Source organism: Medicago truncatula, chromosome 3 (assembly GCF_003473485.1).
Source record: "Medicago truncatula cultivar Jemalong A17 chromosome 3, MtrunA17r5.0-ANR, whole genome shotgun sequence".
NCBI lineage: Eukaryota > Viridiplantae > Streptophyta > Magnoliopsida > Fabales > Fabaceae > Medicago > Medicago truncatula.
Window position 1 is genome coordinate 48,878,388 of NC_053044.1, and position 20,074 is coordinate 48,898,461.

General features: G+C 34.4%; 3 protein-coding genes across 6 annotated transcripts; 2 read left to right on the forward strand and 1 right to left on the reverse strand.

Moving 5' to 3' along the window:
- The first annotated feature begins 1,238 nt into the window (after positions 1-1,238).
- Positions 1,239-9,246, forward strand: LOC11424389 (CBS domain-containing protein CBSCBSPB1). Of its 2 annotated transcripts, XR_005645305.1 has the most exons (15): positions 1,239-1,641; positions 2,386-2,554; positions 2,667-2,799; positions 2,889-3,059; positions 3,189-3,270; positions 3,385-3,498; positions 3,608-3,674; positions 4,839-4,944; positions 5,030-5,097; positions 6,782-6,876; positions 6,952-7,085; positions 8,172-8,257; positions 8,353-8,442; positions 8,724-8,995; positions 9,026-9,246. XR_005645305.1 is itself a non-coding variant. In XM_003602749.4 (14 exons), exons 1-14 carry the CDS (start codon positions 1,544-1,546, stop codon positions 8,895-8,897), a joined length of 1,587 nt encoding a protein of 528 aa, XP_003602797.1. In that variant the 5' UTR covers positions 1,239-1,543; the 3' UTR covers positions 8,898-9,246. The 2 variants fall into 2 exon arrangements, 1 of the variants encoding a protein (XP_003602797.1); XM_003602749.4 differs by having other exon boundaries at positions 8,724-9,246.
- Positions 9,247-11,742: 2,496 nt separating this feature from the next.
- On the forward strand, positions 11,743-14,793 carry LOC11424390 (non-specific phospholipase C6). Of its 2 annotated transcripts, none has more exons than XM_024778328.2 (4): positions 11,743-12,011; positions 12,108-13,277; positions 13,716-13,892; positions 14,072-14,793. In XM_024778328.2, the coding sequence occupies exons 2-4, from the start codon at positions 12,197-12,199 to the stop codon at positions 14,368-14,370; spliced, it is 1,557 nt and encodes a 518-aa protein (XP_024634096.1). In that variant the 5' UTR covers positions 11,743-12,011; positions 12,108-12,196; the 3' UTR covers positions 14,371-14,793. The 2 variants fall into 2 exon arrangements, with proteins under 2 accessions (XP_024634096.1, XP_039687672.1); XM_039831738.1 differs by having other exon boundaries at positions 11,748-11,903.
- Positions 14,794-15,880: 1,087 nt separating this feature from the next.
- Positions 15,881-20,046, reverse strand: LOC11434561 (mediator of RNA polymerase II transcription subunit 30). Of its 2 annotated transcripts, XR_005645306.1 has the most exons (4): positions 19,623-20,046; positions 16,712-16,801; positions 16,228-16,391; positions 15,881-16,145 (listed from the first exon to the last, which is right to left on the reverse strand). XR_005645306.1 is itself a non-coding variant. In XM_003602752.4 (3 exons), the coding sequence occupies exons 1-3, from the start codon at positions 19,971-19,973 to the stop codon at positions 16,293-16,295; spliced, it is 540 nt and encodes a 179-aa protein (XP_003602800.2). In that variant the 5' UTR covers positions 19,974-20,045; the 3' UTR covers positions 15,881-16,292. The 2 variants fall into 2 exon arrangements, 1 of the variants encoding a protein (XP_003602800.2); XM_003602752.4 differs by having other exon boundaries at positions 15,881-16,391; positions 19,623-20,045.
- Positions 20,047-20,074: the final 28 nt, after the last annotated feature.

Here is a 20,074-nt window from a genome sequence, read left to right on the forward strand (position 1 = left end):
CATTTTTTGATCTAGAATCACCCATCTATATCTTTTTTCCCTTTCAATCTAATTAAGTGTTTTTTTTTTATTTTTTATATATCAAGTTTTTCCTTTTGTGATTTTGTCATTTAAGTACGGTGGTGTGTTGTCCGTCGTCCTATGCGGCGTTTGATTTCGCGTATTGTCGCGGTGTTTGTTTAGTTCCCATTGAAAGATCGAAATCAATCAATTACAAATTCAATCAATGATTTGGGCTTCAACATTGCAGATCCGGAACCATAAGTATTTCGGTGACTTCGATTTTATCATATTATTTGCAGGCATTTCGGTGACTATATCACTTTTTTTGGTACGAATAGAACATTCTCATTATTTATTACGAAAAATAATAGTCTACGGTTTACCACAATTTAAAGAGTTGGTTTTCTTTTTAAAATAAATTATATTGTAAATTGTGAAGAATTGAGGAGAATTGACATGTAAGGTGTCGGAAGTGAGTCTTAAACAATTTCACATTATAGAATTTTTGTTTTGACAGGAGCAGACTTAACTCATTTCATTAGTGATGTTTTCTCTTGAGATTCAACATTTAGACGAAAAATCACCACTTTCGAGGCCAAAATTCATTCATTTGGGGTAGAAAAAGAATGTGATTTTAATGAATCATTCATAGAGTTTATGAGAAATTAATTAAAGGCACCAATTTTAACCAATAGATTGTTAATTACAACTTTTGCAAATAGTCATAAATAACCATCCACGTGGCCATACATGAGTGTGTATCCTCAAGTGGGACTTTTTTAGTGCTCTGTTCGTAAGCAAACATTTATCTTTAATACTTGAAGATATGATAATCAATTAGAATTTAGTCGCTCATTTGCTCCTTTAAGCCATTGTTGTCTCTTCTAAAAATTAATATTTTAGACACTCGCTGTCTTTTCTAAAAAGGCAGGTGTTGATGTTAATCTTTAAAAGAATTAAAATTTGTTACATGTTCCTTCAAAATTAAAAAAGCTGTTAAAAACATAGTCAATTCGATGATTTATATCTTATTAAAATAAAGAATACACTATCAAGGTAGAACATTTTAGATTGATAACGGAATAAAACATTGCCAAGTATTTTTAACAATGGACAGTTATTTTTGATCGATTGATAGTGTAAGAAATTTTTACACAATCAATATATATTTCACACTTTAGAGTTAATCTTATCTTAGAATTGTAAAAAGAGAAAAAAGCGAATTTTTCAAGCTTGGAGATGGAGGTAACCTATTTGACAAATTGACAGTAACACATACGAAAAATTCCATTTCCATCAAAAAAGGAATTGCTGATGTGCACGGCTTCTATTGGACTATTTCCAAAAGCGTTGAAATTCTCATCTTCTTCTTCATTTCTTCACCACGCTACGTTTCTGTCCAGGGTTCCTTCGCTTCTTCCTTCTCTCTCCGTTTTCCCTCTTTCCCGCTCGCCGGTCGTCGGTGACCGGAATCCTATTTTCCGATCAAATTGAATTTGAGAAGTCGTAGGTAGGTTGTTCGAGTAGAGTAGAATTGAAGATGGCGAGTCGAAGGAGTGTTTCGTCTCCTAGAAGAGCCTCTGAGTCTGCTGTCGGAAGAGGAGGACCTCGTAAATCAATTTCCTTAGCACGCCCTATGTATGCTTCTGTTGTTTCTTATGGATTTTACTGTTTAATTAAATGCTTGATTTGATTCCTAATCATTATTTTTTATGTTTCATATTCTTTCTTGATTTTTATTCAAAATTTTGATTTTTGATATATTATACTAGAATTGATTATGAATATTGTAATTTACACTTTTTGGGTATACTTGTTTGGTGCCATAATTGTAGAACTCCGTATTTTTAAAGTGTCAATGTCAAACTAACGTGGCTTTCTAAAATTTCAGCTTAATTGGTTGGTTTACACTTACAGTAGTATTTATGAAGAAATTATTTTATTGGTGTACTGGTTTGGGGTCAGTTTCAAGGTTTTTTTCGATCAATTAATGAGATTGAGACATTTTTTTAGTTCTTTACATATAATTTTTCCTACGAATTTAAACAATTATAAAGCATAGTAAAGTAAATATCAAGTATGGACTATGTGCATGCAATAATTTATCTTCTTCCTCCTTATATTTTTAACTGAGTTGTCAGTTGCGGAGGTATATGATCAGGCCATAGCCATCTATACAAGAAACTGTATTCTTGATTCACAAAGAACTAGAGGAGCTTGAATGCTTTACTTTAGTTGTTAATTGCATTCTGTAGAATTATTATTTTTTGCATAACTCTGATAGCTCTTGCTTAAGTATCGAAGAAGAAAAGATAAGTGAGTGAGGGTTTTATCAATTTAAATTACGGAATAGGATCTTAGAATCTACATGGAATTGGACAGGGGATTAACAGGAGAGCGGACAGTGAAGTCATTGCGACTTTCGAAAGCCCTGACAGTACCTGAAACAACAACTGTATATGAAGCCTGTCGTCGGATGGCTGCCCGTAGGGTGGATGCTCTATTACTCACCGATTCTAATGGGTTGCTTTGTGGAATCCTCACAGACAAGGTGTGACTAAGATGTCTTTTTCTAACCAATTAACAAGAAAGAAAAGAAGACTTCACCTAGATGACTTGAATTTTCACATGCTTTTATCTCTATCTTAATTTTTGGTTTACAGGATATAGCAACAAAAGTTGTTGCCGAAGAGATTAATCCTGAAGACACGCCTGTTTCCAAGGTTATGACAAGAAATCCGGTATTTGTCCTTTCTGAAACTCTTGCTGTGGAAGCCCTCCAAAAGATGGTGCAAGGTTGGTAGTGTATACAGATATGTACTCAGCTTTTCAAATTTATGCTGTGTATCTTGGCCTTTTAATGCATGGCTGATGTACGTCGACAGGGAAATTTAGGCATCTACCTGTGGTGGAGAATGGAGAAGTTTTGGCTTTACTCGACATAGCAAAGTGTTTGCACGATGCCACTGCACGTATGGAAAGGGCCGCAGAGAAAGGAAAAGCAATTGCAGCAGCTGTTGAAGGAGTTGAAAAACACTGGGGATCTTCTAATTCTGGTATGCAGAGTATTTTCATGCTTAGCTCTTCGATTTGTAATGACGACATCCTTAAAAAATAGCACTTTTGTATATCCCACAGTTTCTAATAGCTGAGTTTTATTTCATGATAATTTGATCTTTGTGCAGATTCTAATTCATCATTTGTTGAGGCCCTTCGGGAAAAGATATTCAAACCATCACTGTCCACGATCATTCACGAGAATTCAAAGTAGGTAATACCTTCTTGTTTGAGTTCAAGAATTTTTTTCATCAAATGTAATATTTCTGCACTGTATGTTTGGTTGTCAACCAATTTCCTTTAACAGAAAATGGCACTTTTTAGGATGGTAACAGTTGCACCAACAGACTCGATTTTGAAAACAACAAAGAAGATGGTTGAACTTCATGCAGGTTGTGCTGTTGTCACTGTTGATGGCAAACCTCGAGGCATCGTTACGTAAGTTTGTAGCAATTGAAATTTCTTGCAGCTCAGCAGTCCTCTTTTTCTGAAATGTGTGTTTGCAAACATTAATTTTGATCAATTATAATATGCATACAAATTTCAGTTCAAGGGATATCTTGATGCGGGTAATTGCACAAAATCTTCCACCAGCATCAACTCATGTTGAGAAGGTACTTTATTTTATCTGTATGGCATTTAGACGAAAATATTTACCCTTGTCCACCTTTTCCATTCTTAAATTTTGTAAAATCTAGATCTAGCAATGTTTAGGAATCAGGAACATGTGTTTTTTACCCTCTCTGTTCCTTTTTTTTACAATGGGAAAATAATTTATATTATTAACACAAAGCAGACCGAAAGGTCAAAGTCAAGATACAATACGAGTCACAGAATAGTAGTACAGGGAGTACTCAAATCCAGGACGAAAAGAAACAGCATAAAACATAAAGAGAAAAAGAGGAAAAACACCCTAAACCCCAATCTCCAAAAAAAAAACTCCCACAGGATCTCCGACCCAAAAGAACCAAACCAGCCGAGAAAGGAAAGAACAAAGCAGGCTCACCATAGTCAGATGGCCACAGATATCCTGTATTATCCAGCCCACAAGTCTTTAAAGGTGCCAGCAAAGAAGTCGTGCCATATCCTACTCATAAAAGGAGTAGGATTGTCCAGGTCGCGAGCCAAAAAAACACTTGCACGAGGTGAATTTAATCAAATCCACTAGGTGGGGATCTAATATAACTTTACCAGAGAAAATGAAATCACTCCGGTATCTCCAGATAGTCCAAACAACCGCATGCCAAACCAACAAAAAACAGCTCCTAGACCTGCCTCTCGCTAAACCTAGAAAAAGGTTAAGAACACCCCCAACTCCCCTGGTAGAACAATCTCCCAACCTAGCCATCTAAACACACTATACCACACTCTACTAAAGAAAGGACAAGTAACAAAAAGATGGAAAACCGATTCCATACCCACTTCGTTCCTTTCAATTGATGTTTTAAAATAATATTTTGTTCATATTTATTAGTAGTTGTAAAAGTCCAAGATACTGTCGATTACTATTTTGCTGGTTACATCGTATATTCACCTAATTTATCAAAGTGATAATTTTGCAGAGATAAATTAGAGGCAAAAGGATATATTAAGAAAGGGGGCATATTAAAAATAAATAAGCAAGAGCGTAAATTTATTTGTAATCAATATGCCGTTAGTATAGATGATGCTTAAAAAGGAATATAAGGAATGCCGTGTATTAGAAGAACAAGTTGCCAGTTTGCGTGTTCATTCCTTTTTTTATCCCCAACTTGATACATATGCAACAAAATATGCAGGTCATGACTCCAAATCCAGAATGTGTAATAATTGATACACCAATTGTCGATGCACTTCATACTATGCATGATGGAAAATTTTTACATCTTCCGGTGGTTGATAGAGGTAAAGTAAATATATATGGGACAAGAAACATGTTTGCTTATGCATCGATATCTTTTCTGATTTGGGTGTTGGTGGTTGGAAACAGATGGCATTGTAGTTGCTGTGGTCGACGTGATACATGTGACTCATGCTGCTGTGGCTACTGTTAGTCAGGTGGGTTGTTATATATCTTAGACTGCGTTGTGCCACTACTGTTGATTCGACTCTCTATTGAATCCTTTTTGCATGAAAACGGGAAAATGACTTCATTTATGTAAAGCTTTAGCATGATGCTTGTGTGCAAAACTTTGTACTAACGTTTTATGCACTTGGTTTAATTTTTTTGTATTTTTATATGAAATTTATTTTTTAAAGTGCTGTTTTGAGCTAATAAGTATCAATATGTTAGCAATAATGATTAGTATTTTTAAAATCTCCACTTTAGTCCTAAACTTGACATTCTATTCTAGCAAAACGTATGCATTTTGTCATCACCCATTTATTTTAACTTAATATGAATTTAAGATCTCGAAAGATTGAATGTTTGCTGCAAGTACAAATAATTAATCTGAAGTAATTAATTTGCGTCTTCTTTTTTACAATTCAAAATTTCTAGATAGAGAATAATAGAAAACATGCTCAATTATTAATTGTCTGTACTGCTGTTGATTTATTTTTATTAATTATACCTGCAATTATGGTTCTGTCTTGGCATAAGTTGCTTCCGAGGTTAATGAATGTAGGTTCGGTTTTCCCCTCTACAGCTAGCAATGTATCATTCCCCACAATCTATTTTATTTTACGGAACACATATTAGATACAATTGAACACACATATATCACTAGTTTTCAAATATGCATGTCATGGTATGAAAGTTAGGCTTTCAAGGGATTAACATACTTCTGTAAGGGAGATAAATTCATCAGTTCAGAAGATGGTACTGGTTAAGGTTCTCAACTTCAAGAGTCTACATAAACGCATGAAATCTTGGTAGAATTAACTTGGAAACTCTTTGACAGAATATAAAAAATAACAATGTGCATAGTAAAAATTGAACATTCTGTTCCTGAGTCAGCTCAGTTGGTTGAGGCTGCAGGACATTGCAGTTGGCAGTGCACGAGTTTGAACCGCAGTGCACTCATTTCCCCATCCCCTTTGTGTGTACTAGGCTACCATACCGCCTTGAGAATTTAAAAAAAAAAATAAAAAAATCAACCTACCATAGTAACACAGCAAAAAACAGTCCCCATGAGCTTAGCTCACTTGGTAAGGGATAATGCGTATTTTATGCAGGGGTCAGGGTTCGAACCCCGGACACCCCACTTATTCACCTTTAAGGTGAATTTCCCTAGCCGCTAGGCTACTTAACCAAAAAAAAAACATAGCAAAAAACAGAAACAAAGTTCAAATATTCTGTACTCAGCAAATAAAATAAACCTACACTAGGCCAGTCAAACATAGCATCAAAGTTGATGGACAAACTCACAAATCGCAAGCTTCTTTTCATTATGTCTGAATTATAAAACATGTATTCGTGCTTCACAATCAAAGACCAAAATTAAAAGTCCTTGTTAGCTTAGCTCAGTTGGTAGGGACAATGCATAATATATGCAAGGTCCGGGGTTCAAACCCTGGCCACCACAAAAAAAACAGACCAAAATTAAAAAGATTTGACTATTTTTCCTAAAAAGTATGTCATTCTGTAGCTGATCTTTAACTAACTGAGGTTAGAGCGTAGTTCTGAGAATTGTCAAATGGCAAATACTATGATACCATGGTTCATTTTTTAATAAAAGATTTGTGTGAATATTTTTCGTTAATATTTTTAATGGTGGTATCATTTTTTCCCACTAACTAGGTCGGAAACAACGAAGCTTCCACCACCTTGATGCAAAGGTTTTGGGATTCAGCCATGGCCTTGCCTCCAAATGATGATGACGATGAAACAAGAAGGTTATATGCATTGAAGTTGCTTGGATAACCTTTCAAACTTTTTAATGTACTTACATAATATTTATTATATTCCAGTGAGAGTTCCTTCAAAATAGGTTCTGATGGAGGAGAAACAGGGAGATCCATTCCTTATATTTCTGCTAGCATGCCCAATACATTTTCCTTCAAAGTACAAGATAAAAAGGGCAGAATGCATAGATTCACATGTGGTAAGCAAACTATTACATATCATCTTTTGGATCTTTGTCTGTTTTTCATCTATCTGTGCGTACAGCAAAAACGTATAAATATGGGTTTGAGTATATGCTTGTAACAAGTATCAATTAATATTATAACTTGTTAGCATCTACATTGATAGGTAGAGCAATACTAATTAGTAACGAGCAAACTTGTCTGATTATAGAAGTACAAGGCACTATCAGATTAAGAACAAATGCATTAGACAGAAAGTTGACGTTACACCCAAGGTGGAAAAGATGATAAAATCTCACTATAGGTGGTTTGGTCATGTGTAGATAAGATCAATGAATGTCCAAGGGTCTGTTTGGATTGACTTATTTTAACTTATCTACTGACATAGTGTTTATGAGACTTTGAGGGAGTTGTTATGACATGTTCATAAGTTGTTTTCAGCTTATTTCCATAAGCTCTACAGGATGACTTGTGAAAACAATTTATAGCTCATATGAAAACAATTTAACTTCATTTTATCTTTTCTTATAGAAATAGTTCATTCTTAAAACACTTATATGATAAACGCTTACACTATAAGTGTTTAATGAAGCTGTTTATCCAAACAGATTTCCTGTCAAGAAAGTAAGTCAGACAGATGTAGTGTAGTTTAGCAGTTGAGTTCGGGGAACAAAATTATGTCATACCATTGAAGCAGAATTTAGTCTTTTAGATTTAAATAGTTTGTTGGCCATCACTAGACAATTTTTTTTTTTTTTTTTCATTAGACAATTTATAATGCATTATTATGGGAAGATTTGGATATTTGATCTATGTTGCAAATCCTATTACCTAGTGGGAAGTGGGAAAGAACCGTTGTTTGCTTGGGTTTTAGACAAGGTCCATAATTTTTTCTACTTTTTCATTTGATTGCTGGTTTTCTTATTAAGACGGGTTTCTTGTTTTTCGTTTTGTTTATTCTCAATCAAAAAGAAGTATAAATATAAGGGATTTTAATCATCTCTATGAGTACTTTATGACTGGATAGGACACCTTATTTTAAGTAAAATTTGTATGTAGGAAACTAAAATTTTATTGTTATGTGATGTTGTGAACGAGTTTAGATACCCGGAGCATGACGGAGGTTATAAGTTCAATCCTTCAAAGACTTGGTACTGATATTGACCCTAACAATCTGCCTCATATTCTGGTACTTTTCAAAACATAATATTTATCTTCTTAAGGTTTAATTGATATGTAACCCAATCCCCTACTTTTCATAAGCTGACCAGTTTTTTTGTTTAGTATGAAGATGAAGATCATGATAAAGTTGTATTAGCTTCAGACAGTGATCTTGCCGCAGCTGTAGACCATGCAAGGACCGTTGGTTTGAAGGTATAATAGTTTTTTTTGCTGGTTCTCGAGTCCTAAATGTGATATTTTGTCCCCGGAAAAGGTTTAAAATCTGTAGTTATGCGCGAATTGTTGATTTAGAGCAGATAAGGATGACGGTCTTTATATTATTATTATTCAGGATTAAATATGTTTTAAAGTGTTTGTAATATATTGACTTTTTTTCGTTTATTTCTAACTTTATTTGTTTAAAATGGTCTCTGCAATTTGGACTAAAGGTGTTTTTTTTTCTTTCTGAATTTGGGTTGATGATGATTTTGTAGGGATTGAAATTGTATTTAGACTATGAGGGAACACGTGGTCACAGGAAAGGTTCACGTTCGGGAAGTTTAGAGAATGCGTATTCAGATGCATGGGCCTCAGCATATAGTGGTGTTGCTGCCGGAGCTGCTCTTGTCGCTGGCTTAGGCCTTTTAACATATTTGAAGCGAGTTTGATCGAAGGAAGAAACAAGCTTTTTGTTGATATATAAAGGCCAATCTAAAGCAAACTGGAACTTTGTATGGTGCAGACTGCACCTGACATATTCATATTCTGGAATTTTGTACAACTACATTCTTTTCTATATGAGATAAAGGTTAAAATATTTTTTTTCATGTTGGTCATTGCACTTTATGAAAATTGGGATGTGTCTTCCCTTGCTGCTTGTATACTTGTAATTTTAGGGTTTTGTATCACTTATTTGTCGAGGTTGTGTACAAGAATAAACGACATTAACGAAAGTTTATGTCCATTTTTTCTCACATTGAGTTTATAAAACCACTTGATTAGGATTGGATTTACTGATCTAATATTTTTTATATGTTGGTTTTGTTTGTAAATTATCAAAATCAAAATAATTCTGAGTAGCATTCAGTGACGTGATATTGTGTTGTCATAAATTTTGAAATGTTTTCTTTCTTAGAAGTTGGACCCTCTTTGAGCTGAGCTGAATAATAGTAGTGACAGGCGCAAATTAATATCGGTTAGTATTCAGTTGCTGGAAGTGTATCTGTTTGTCCCCAAAACAAGATATTTTGAGTGATAAATGTTCCTCCATCCTAAAATAGAGTATGGTCCATCTGATCATGTGATTACGAGCCTCTTGCCAGGTCATAGCCCCTCCTTCCTCACTCAAGGAAGGGGTTGGACACTTGGGCAAAATTCAAAGGTAAAAGGTGAAGCGTGTCACAGCATTGTAATAATACCACCTTACTTACTATCTTCGATCATTTAAGTGAAAAAGTAACAGTTTTTTTTTTGGTTGTTTTCTCGTCTCACGGTCACGGACTTCTAAGTCTAAAAGACAATTAACGTCCTAATCACCATATGGAATTAGTATAATATATAGTGTGTTGTTTATTCTTCATGTGTAGACAAGGAAACCAGGTGATGACGAAATCTCTATTGGCAAAATATGGATTGAAATTACTCGTCTCATTTCACATGCATCGTTTTTGTGTATATTCAATTACTAACCGACTAGTCTGGTGGCAATATCAAAATGGGTCCATGGAATCTAATCACAATACAAATATCTTCCACTGACCATTCTGCCCTCAAATGCATACGTGGATGAGGATGCTAATTTCTACGTTGCAATTACAGAGTGTCACTGTCCCCACATTCTTATTATAATTAAAAAAAATCTCAATTTCATTTATAATCTGATTACATTTTTTTATTAAGATAGAATGATTTTTCATAAATTTGTGATATATCATTGGATAGGAAACAAGTTTCAGATTGATTTTGCATTTCCAGGTAAGCAGAATTTGTCTTCCTTACTCACGAGAAGATTATTTTGTTTTTGAGAGACTTAGATAGTTAGATATATTGTATTTTATTTGAACAACTTTTATTATTTTATGTTACAGTGAACCAATTTTTGTTCATTTTTTCAGCATATGTATACTTGATTTATTCCACTCTACTATTTTAGATATAAAATTGAGTTTTATAAAGCTCCAAAAGTCAAGTAGGACATAAAATATAGAGTTTTTAACGTTAAAATACATCAAACTGATCTTTTAAATTCCTCCTAATTCATCCAGGATTCTAATCCATCAAAGTTTGTTATTTGGTCTTGTGAACACAACTCAACAACCTAGGCGCTGCCCTCAACCCATACTAATTTTAAGTATGTAACAAAATTATTCTCCGTCAGATGGATGACCATGTAATAAAAAATAATTCAATATTTAAAAGTAGGGGACTTTTGGTCATGTGAGTACAGCTATATAAAGTTGGGATGATATTTGATATATTGGAACATAAATTCAAACTAAAAAAACATTTCTTCTTGGTATTTAATGTGTGTGACTTTTGCTACTATAGACTATTTGACACAAATTAGAGAGTCGGATGTACAACAGTAGTCAAAAGTGGTCAGAGACATTGACACCATATTTTAATTCAATACCTTAAGTTTTTTTTTTTTTTTAGGAAAATTCAATACCTTAAGTTATTGAGTATATGAGTAATCTCTTATATGTCAATTATATCATTTATAGTTGATTTTTAACTAACCACTCTTGTTGAGCTCTCACAATTTTTCTCTCAAGTGAATCAATCTTACAACTGTACTTAATTTGTTACATTGATGAATCTACTCATTTCTTCCGTCAAATTACTCTGATACCATGTGATGAGAAGACCGAAACAGCATCGAGAGCAAAATATTAATATTCCAACAATCATGACTACCAAGAGATTCAAACACCACACCTCCACGTAAAATCTTAAGATACTGAATCGATGAGTCACATATCCTACATATCATTTATTTAACTCATTCATAGTCAATATAAGAATAACCAATCACACTTGAATCAACACAAACACACTCTACCCACCAAATGTTTTAATTTAATAAAATCATTTATAAGAAAATCACTCACACTTGAATCGTTACAATTTCTCTCTCAAATGTGAATATGCTATATTACCATACTTATAAAAAAATATGATAATGAAACTCAACTAGTAATTAATCAATTTAATTTAATAAAATTATTATTTTCTTTCCTTCATTTATAGTAAAATAACCTAATACAATCATTTTGGTGTGTGATTGAGAGAGAATGATATCAAACCTTCGTTATAATATGTGTGCATGAGCATAAGTGTTATTTTTTTACTTAGGTGTCTTTTTTCTTTTCTTTTGACAAGTTGACTCAGGTGTCTTAATCGCTTAATGATGCTTAAGTATAGGTAACAAATATAATAAAGCCTCCAACATGCAATAATAATAAAGAGGCTAAAAAAGTGGACATGTTATGAATAATGAATGAGTGATCCCACTACTACAAACGGTGGTGGAGGAAAAAGAAGCACGTAAGAACTTCTTTTACACACTCACAAAACGACACACTCTAATCACATTCCTTTAATTGCGTTACCTTTCCTCTTTTCTATGGGCTCTAAACTCAGCTAAAGGAGAAACTAGAGTGAGTGTAAATGAGGTAAAGCACAAAACAAAACAACAAAAAAACCAGAACCTTCTCTTTCCCTCTTCTGTTTTTTGCTACTCTTTCTGCTATATATCTATAAAATATCTAACTTCCAACAAGGTAAGTGAAAAATCTTGCTCACAAAAACTTTATTTCACATTTAGATTCACTACTTTATAACAATAACATACATACTTTCATTTCTTCTATTTTCAGTGTTAAATATAACTTAATGCCTTGTGAATTCACATAAGCAACCAGAATTAGACACCCATTTGCAAAAAGAATCCATCTTGAGGAAAAGAATGGGAGCTAGCAAAATCAGATCCTCCATTTTCCTGCTTTTTCTCACTGTTTCAAGTGTGTTCCCTCACCCAACAACCTATGCACAAAAACAGCAACCTATTAAGAACATTGTTGTTTTGGTTATGGAAAACCGTTCCTTTGATCACATGCTTGGTTGGATGAAGAAAGCTATCAACCCTTTAATAGATGGTGTCAATGGAGATGAATGCAACCCTGTTTCTACAGAAAGTCCAAGAAAAGACACAATTTGTTTCAGTGATGATGCAGAGTTTGTGGATCCGGATCCTGGTCATTCATTTGAGGATGTTTTGCAACAAGTATTTGGTAATGGTTCAATTCCTTCAATGAATGGATTTGTGGAACAAGCATTGTCTGTGTCTCAGAATCTTTCTGAGACTGTAATGAAAGGGTTTAAACCACAATCTGTTCCTGTTTATGCTGCTTTGGTTAAGGAATTTGCAGTTTTTGATAGGTGGTTTTCTTCAATTCCTGGTCCAACACAACCCAATAGGCTTTTTGTGTATTCTGCAACTTCTCAAGGTTCAACAAGTCATGTCAAGAGACAATTAGCTATAGGGTATCCTCAAAAAACAATCTTTGATTCTATGCATCATAATGGCTTGGACTTTGGAATTTATTATCAAAACATACCAACAACACTTTTCTATAGAAATCTAAGGAAATTGAAGTACATATCTAAATTTCATCAGTATGATTTGAGGTTCAAGAAAGATGCAAGAAATGGGAAGCTTCCACCTTTGACAGTGATTGAGCCTAGGTACTTTGACTTGACGGGTTTGCCGGCAAATGATGATCACCCATCTCATGATGTTGCAAATGGACAAATGTTGGTTAAGGAGATTTATGAGACTCTAAGAGCAAGTCCACAGTGGAATGAAACTCTTTTGGTCATTACATATGATGAGCATGGTGGATTTTTTGATCATGTGAAGACTCCTTTTGTTAACATTCCTAGTCCAGATGGGAACACAGGACCTGCTCCTTATTTCTTTAAGTTTGATAGGTTAGGTGTTCGGGTGCCTACTATTATGGTCTCTCCTTGGATCAAGAAAGGGATTGGTAAGCTCAAAATCATCTTAGTTTATTTATCATTTTCCAGCTTCCCCTCTTTGGTCAAAGCCATTTTCCATTTTTTTTAATACTCTATTGGATGTTATATTATGTTTTTTGGGACCATTGTCCTTTGTATTTACTGGTATTCACTATTCCAACGCCTTTACATTGCCATATAGCCTTGACCTTGACCATGAGTTACATTTAGTTAGGTGAATTTTATTTTTTGTGGTTGAGGAATCTTGTCTTTTCATTTGTGATTTGAGTATAGTAAGGGTTAAGATCTGTTGTTTTCGAATCAAATTAAGCAAAGATACTTGACGTTGATATGAGTAATGTTACCTAAAATCTTCTAGTGCATAGATTAGATTCTTCTTAAGCTTCAACATGATATTGATTGGTTCAAAATGTCCACTATTTGCTAACCTGATCTGGTTTTTTCAGTGGTAAGAAGCCCCAAAGGACCAGCTGCGAATTCCGAGTTTGAGCACTCTTCAATTCCTGCCACCATAAAGAAGATGTTCAACCTTTCCTCTAACTTTTTGACTCACAGAGATGCATGGGCTGGGACATTTGAGGATATTGTTGGGGAATTAAGTTCACCAAGAACGGATTGTCCAGGTATGAATTCCTCGATAATCATATACCAAAACACAAATCAAACATTATAAACTTAAATGATGATGTATTACAAGGGGGGTGAATAGACTTATCAGTTATAATCATTGACGATGCAACTTCTTTTGTATTGACCTTATTATGTGAAGAAATATTAAGACAGTTTAATGTGTGTATTCCAGTGACTTTGCCGGATGTGACGCCTCTAAGGACTACTGAAGCAAAAGAAAATGGTGGCCTCTCCGAGTTTCAGAGTGAGGTAGTTCAGTTGGCAGCTGTTCTCAACGGAGATCACTTCTTGAGCAGTTTCCCAGATGAAATGAGCAAGAAGATGAGTGTGAAGGAAGCTCATGATTACGTGAAGGGAGCTGTTTCAAGATTCATAAGAGCTAGCAAAGAAGCTATCAAGTTAGGGGCGGATGAGTCTGCTATTGTAGACATGAGATCCTCTCTCACTACTAGAACTTCTATTCACAATTAAATATAAACTACAAAAAAAAAAGTGAGTTGTGGGGGAAACTTGTATCTAGTTATTATAAGTTACGAGTCTTTTCATTAGTATTAGGTTAGATTTTGTTAGGACTGTGAAAAGTTGAAATGCAAAAGGAGGCGAAGTCTCTGTATGTGTGTGTGTTTGTCATTGTGTTCTGCTAGTATGCTGTCAGTTAGTAATGCAATGCAAGCATAAAAAGTCTCTCAAATTCTCTCTGTTTGAGAAAACTTGAGAAGATGGAATAAAATCAACTTAGAGAGTGAAGGTTTGGTTGGTGAGTTATTTCGAAGGGGAAAACTTCAATCGTTTCGTACAAAGTTTTGTTTTGAATTGCTTGTATTATCATGTGAATTTCTTGAATTCCATGAGCTAGCTGCATGACATTATATTGAAACAATATTTTTTGGTAAATGGTGGGTTTCTATGAATCTGGAAACAACATTTTGTGTAAAAAAATTGCGTAAGACACATAAAATATGCCAAAATGGCGGGACCCCTTCTCAGATCCTGCATATGCAGAAGCTTTAATGCACTGGACTGTCCTCTTTTTATTAAGTTAGTAAGCAGTTCTAGAAGGATAGACAAATAATATTCATCTTCTTCGACTATAATGATGTAATGCAGAAAATTTACTTAGTCTAGCACAAGACACAATCGTAGCCCGGAGATGGACTCAAAATAAAAGGAGTGAAAGACGAAAAAAGATTAAACAATATCATGAGCATATTTCTTAAATTTCTTTATTTTATTATATGAAGATTTTAGCTTGTTTTGTCAAGATCTTAAGTAAGTATCTGAAGTACGTAAAGAAAATTACAGAATCAGGTGACACCATGATATACTCATCGGATACAAAATCTCCAGTTATACATCCTAAAAATCAACCTTTTCTCAAAGGATAGTCATATCCTTTGCTCAAAATGAGGGAAATGCTTACAAGTTCAGAAGTCATACAGAACAATGTGTTTACATAAAACTTCCTAAATAGAGGGGATATTGTAAGAACATAGTATTTGCAGCACAGTCAAATCTAGTGGCTGGTTACACAAAAAGCGAAGGTCGCACTCACACATATTCGGCAGACATCACAGAACATTGTCGCAACATTTTCTAGTGGATTAAAAAATGGAAATGTAAAGAAAATGATTTGAAATAGATACAATTTTCTTTATATAGGTGGTCACTACTGGACACCCTTTTTCTTTTATAAATTGAAAGGGGATGTAGACTTGAGGGACCACTCACACATTACACATCCACAGTGTGATATTTTTTATCCATTCAATTGGTAAAGTAATAAACTTTTAAAAAGAAAATCTTAGACAAGATACTGCTCTGTTTTCTTGCCGTTCAATCTTTAACTCCAAAACACAGAAGACGGAGATGTTTTTCACATAAAACTACTTTACCACCTTCCCTTTCCTTTTCCAGATAATCCTCATAACCAAATGAACAGACTTGAAATATAAAAGGCAGTATACCCATCTTAGGAACAAGCTATGAATTGCACAAATTGCTACGTGAATAAAATCATTAAAAGTTTCATCCTCGTACAAAAGACAGACACCTTTCTCTAACTCAAGAGAAAACTATTTAGGTGCAATTTCTGGCAACTATCAAATAAAAGATTACATCAAATACATCAAATTATCAGCAAAGATTGGCAAGTTGCTAGTTTGCAAAATTTGTCAAATATTCTACAAAATACAAGCCCTATGACAAACATGTTCAAACTTCAGACAATCTTTTATCATTCCACGACTCTGAAATTGTAGTTTCAGGATGAGAACGTACCAAGACAACCGATTCAACTTCAATTGGTAAAATATAAAGAAGCATCATTACCATTTAATGTAATCTGGATCACAGTTATTTTTTATATCACCCTACAAATGCAAGCACTGCCAACTTCAGGTCGAAAAAGGACTTTGCCATGTTGATATATCAGTGATAAGTTCTCGCAGTTGATCTATGAGTATCTTCAGGTGCAAGTTCTTGTTGCCAAGTTCCTACATTTAAGGATTGAAATTCCAATGCTTAACAACAATATAATTAATAAAAAAAGAGACAGGCTCTTAATAACTTCAGTCAAGAATCCACAAGCTTTTCCCAATTGAAATTGTTTCAGGGTTTCAGAAATAAACTAAAAATATAAAACGCATCATAAGAATGTCATTAGATTCTGTTAACTGCAGCTGACATAGTTTGATGAAAAAGGTATTTTCCGATGAACTAAAACAGTAAAACCCGAGACTAAAATAATAAATTCGATGTTTGGGGTTTGGAAAGAGTGTGATCAAGGATAGAGACAGAGGTTAATACAACAAACCTTTCTCAAAGAAGAGGCTTGCTCTTCCAATTTCTCAATTTCAGCTTCGTCCATAGGGCTGTCAGCTGAACCACCGTCAAATGTGTTTGCCTATAATACTAACCAAGTTAGTTTAACAGGAAAACAAAAGCTTTGCTAGCTAATATGATGGTCATACAGCTCGCAATAAGATGCACGTTTGTGAGTCAATAACCCCGATCATTTAACAGAATATGGAGTCTTAAGTCTATGTAAGGAAGACACTGATTTCTGAATAGAATTTTCTTTTAATGCAGCATCTTTTTCCTAGCAGTATAATAGAGGTGCAATAATATAAAAATAGTGAGTTCGGAATTTATTTAGTAATTTACCACAGTCTCATGAAGTTTTTCATTTAGTCGCTGTTAAGATTTTCAACCCCATTTTAAAAAGACATCAAACCAAACCTTGGTGTAAAGAGATTTTTATTGTCTCTTACCAAGCCAGAAAGATATCTAAAGGAATTGAAACTCACAATTCATTAGCTAAAAATTCAGAGAACAAAACTATAGCTAGTTACTTATTGAATTTAAGCAGTTTAAGTAATAAAACATAGTCAAAGTCAAAAAGCAAAATTCATTCGTTAGCCCACTCAATGCTCCAATCGGTGCTGCAACATTATAAGGTTCTATAAATAGGAGTTTTCAAATTTTTCATCATGTTACGCTATTACCGGAATATCATGTGTTAAACTTATCTGTGGTATAAATTTAAAGCCCTTGTGCATATGTAGAAAAAAATACCATCATGTAGTCGTACTTCATTTCTAAGATTTCAATTTATATCTCCGAACTCTGAAACTGAAGTATTTTCAGATTTCCTCTCAAGGTGATGAACTCTGAATCTGAAGTATTTTCAGATTTTCACTCAAGGTGAAGAAACTCATCCTAATACCTCCTGCTGTCCTTTTCTATTAGCTCATCCTAATATCGTACGGAAAGCCAGATTTGAAGCAATATGAGGTGTTGGTAGATCATCACAGATTAATGTTGGAAATTCCGCCTTAATTGCGGTCCGCCCCTAGTCGCCTAAATTGCGACCTTTGGTTAGCCTTCATTGCAGCCTCCAACACCTTCATTGTGTTGGCTTTGAGGGGGTGGATTTAGTCCCACATTGGATAGATAGCCCTCTTGAGAAGAGTTTATAAAGAGGAGGCACTCTTCACCTTACAAGCCGGTTTTTTAAGGATGAGTTAGGCCCCAAATTTCAACAATTAACATAAATCACATTTCATATTGGAGTTGTTCTATTTATAAAAGTTCAAACGTAGAGCGAGTTATGACTCAATACTCCAGTTGAGCACATGAGTTGGCAACTATGTTCTACTTGATTGGGAGATCCATCCCAGTCAACAACGTTATACACGACTGTAATTTTATGAACATTGCCTGTGATATATACTAATACTAATACAAGCCGGTTTTTTAAGGATGAGTTAGGCCCCAAATTTCAACAATTAACATAAATCACATTTCATATTGGAGTTGTTCTATTTATAAAAGTTCTAACGTAGAGCGAGTTATGACTCAATACTCCAGTTCACCACATGAGTTGGCAACTATGTTCTACTTGATTGGGAGATCCATCCCAGTCAACAACGTTATACACGACTGTAATTTTATGAACATTGCCTGTGATATACTAATACTAAATCCTTCCTGGGAGAGACCTTAAAGTATCACAAAATTCAGATAATTGCATCCCAGATATCACCACTAGGAGAGTTATGAACTTATGAAACTGACTCACAACATCAATCGCAAAGAATATGCCAAAGCATGGCCTAGTCACAGTGACCACTAAAGGACCTGTGTGATTTACGAATTTCCAATTTTTATCAATAATTACAAAAAATGTCACATTGCTTTCATTCCCTTTCCTATTTTGAAATATTCGGAAAAAAATTTGAAAGACGTACTGAATTGTTTTTATGGTTTCCTATCTAAATATTATAAAATAGAAAACAAAATAAGAACAAGTATATTAAGTGTGTGCCAAAAAAAGGGAGCATATTAAGTGATAACCTATATTTATTGTGATACATATGAACCATCAATAGTAGCTGTTTAATCAAAGATTCAAAATCAATGTTTAGGATTAAAAAAAATGTAGTGATCTTCAATCTTTCCCCTTTGTTCATTAACCTGAACAATACTATCCACTCTGTCATATGAACACGGTATTGTATGCTCTAATCGATGGTCTCTCATGAGTGGCATTGCATAATTCTATCCATTACCTATCAACGCTAAGACTACCCTACAATTTTTTTCCACCTTTTATTTAATTGAATTAAATGATTATAACCACGAGCTTTTCATTGATACAAGACTGTGGCATCTTTGTTTTTGTTTAGTCTCAACTATTTTTGTGATTTCCTAATTTTTTTACTTGGCCTGGAAACAATATTTTTAGAAAAGATTAGAATCAAATTACATTTTGAAATTTGATTAAGCAATTCATTGTAGCTGCATCAAAGAAAGATGAGCGCATATGTCAAGCGAGGATGAAGGTAGGGGATGAGAATATGGAGACGCGTGACATTTTAATGAGATCAGACCATTAATTTCGATTGAGCGGCTGTTATTTAGAGCTTGTGCAAGAGAAGCATGAGTTCTCACTTGATTCTCTCTCCTATATATAGCAAAAGGTAATCTGTGTGTCGCATCGATGAATAGTTACTTAAGAAAAAATAAGATTAGGAATACAATCTTTACAATGAACTTGGCAACTCTTATTGCTGCAGAAAAGAGTTTAAAAATTAAGTTTTGGACTTGCCAATTCATTGATTTTCCACTAACCTAAAGTTCAATGATTCAAAAAATCTAGATCTAGTAACAAAAAGAACACACAATAAAACCCGAATTAGAAAACTAGGGATTCGAAATTGCACCTTCTGAGAATTGGGAATAGCGGCAAGAACACTCCGAAGTCCAGCAACAGCATCTTTATACCTCAAACGAGCTTCATCAAGAGCTCCACCAGCACCACCACTGGGAGCAGCGCCGTCAGCGTGTTGGCCGGAATTCTCGGAATTGGCGTCACCGTTTGAAGAAGGAGCATTGGGAGAGGTAGCAGAGGAAGGAGAAGTGGACCACCAAACGGGATTGCAAAGCTCGTCGTTCATGGAAGATAGTATCTTGAAAGCATGTTGTATGGTTTCTTCTAAGTATTTGTGACCTTCAATTGCTAAATCTTGTGTCGTTTTGGTTGACATTGTGCCGTTTATGGATTGTTCTTCCATTCCAATGCGAAGTTTATCTATCTTATGAGTCTCAGGAATTGCAAACCCTAACTTTGATCGTTATCAATGAGTAGAAAAAACAAAAGCATGGCGGAAAAAAT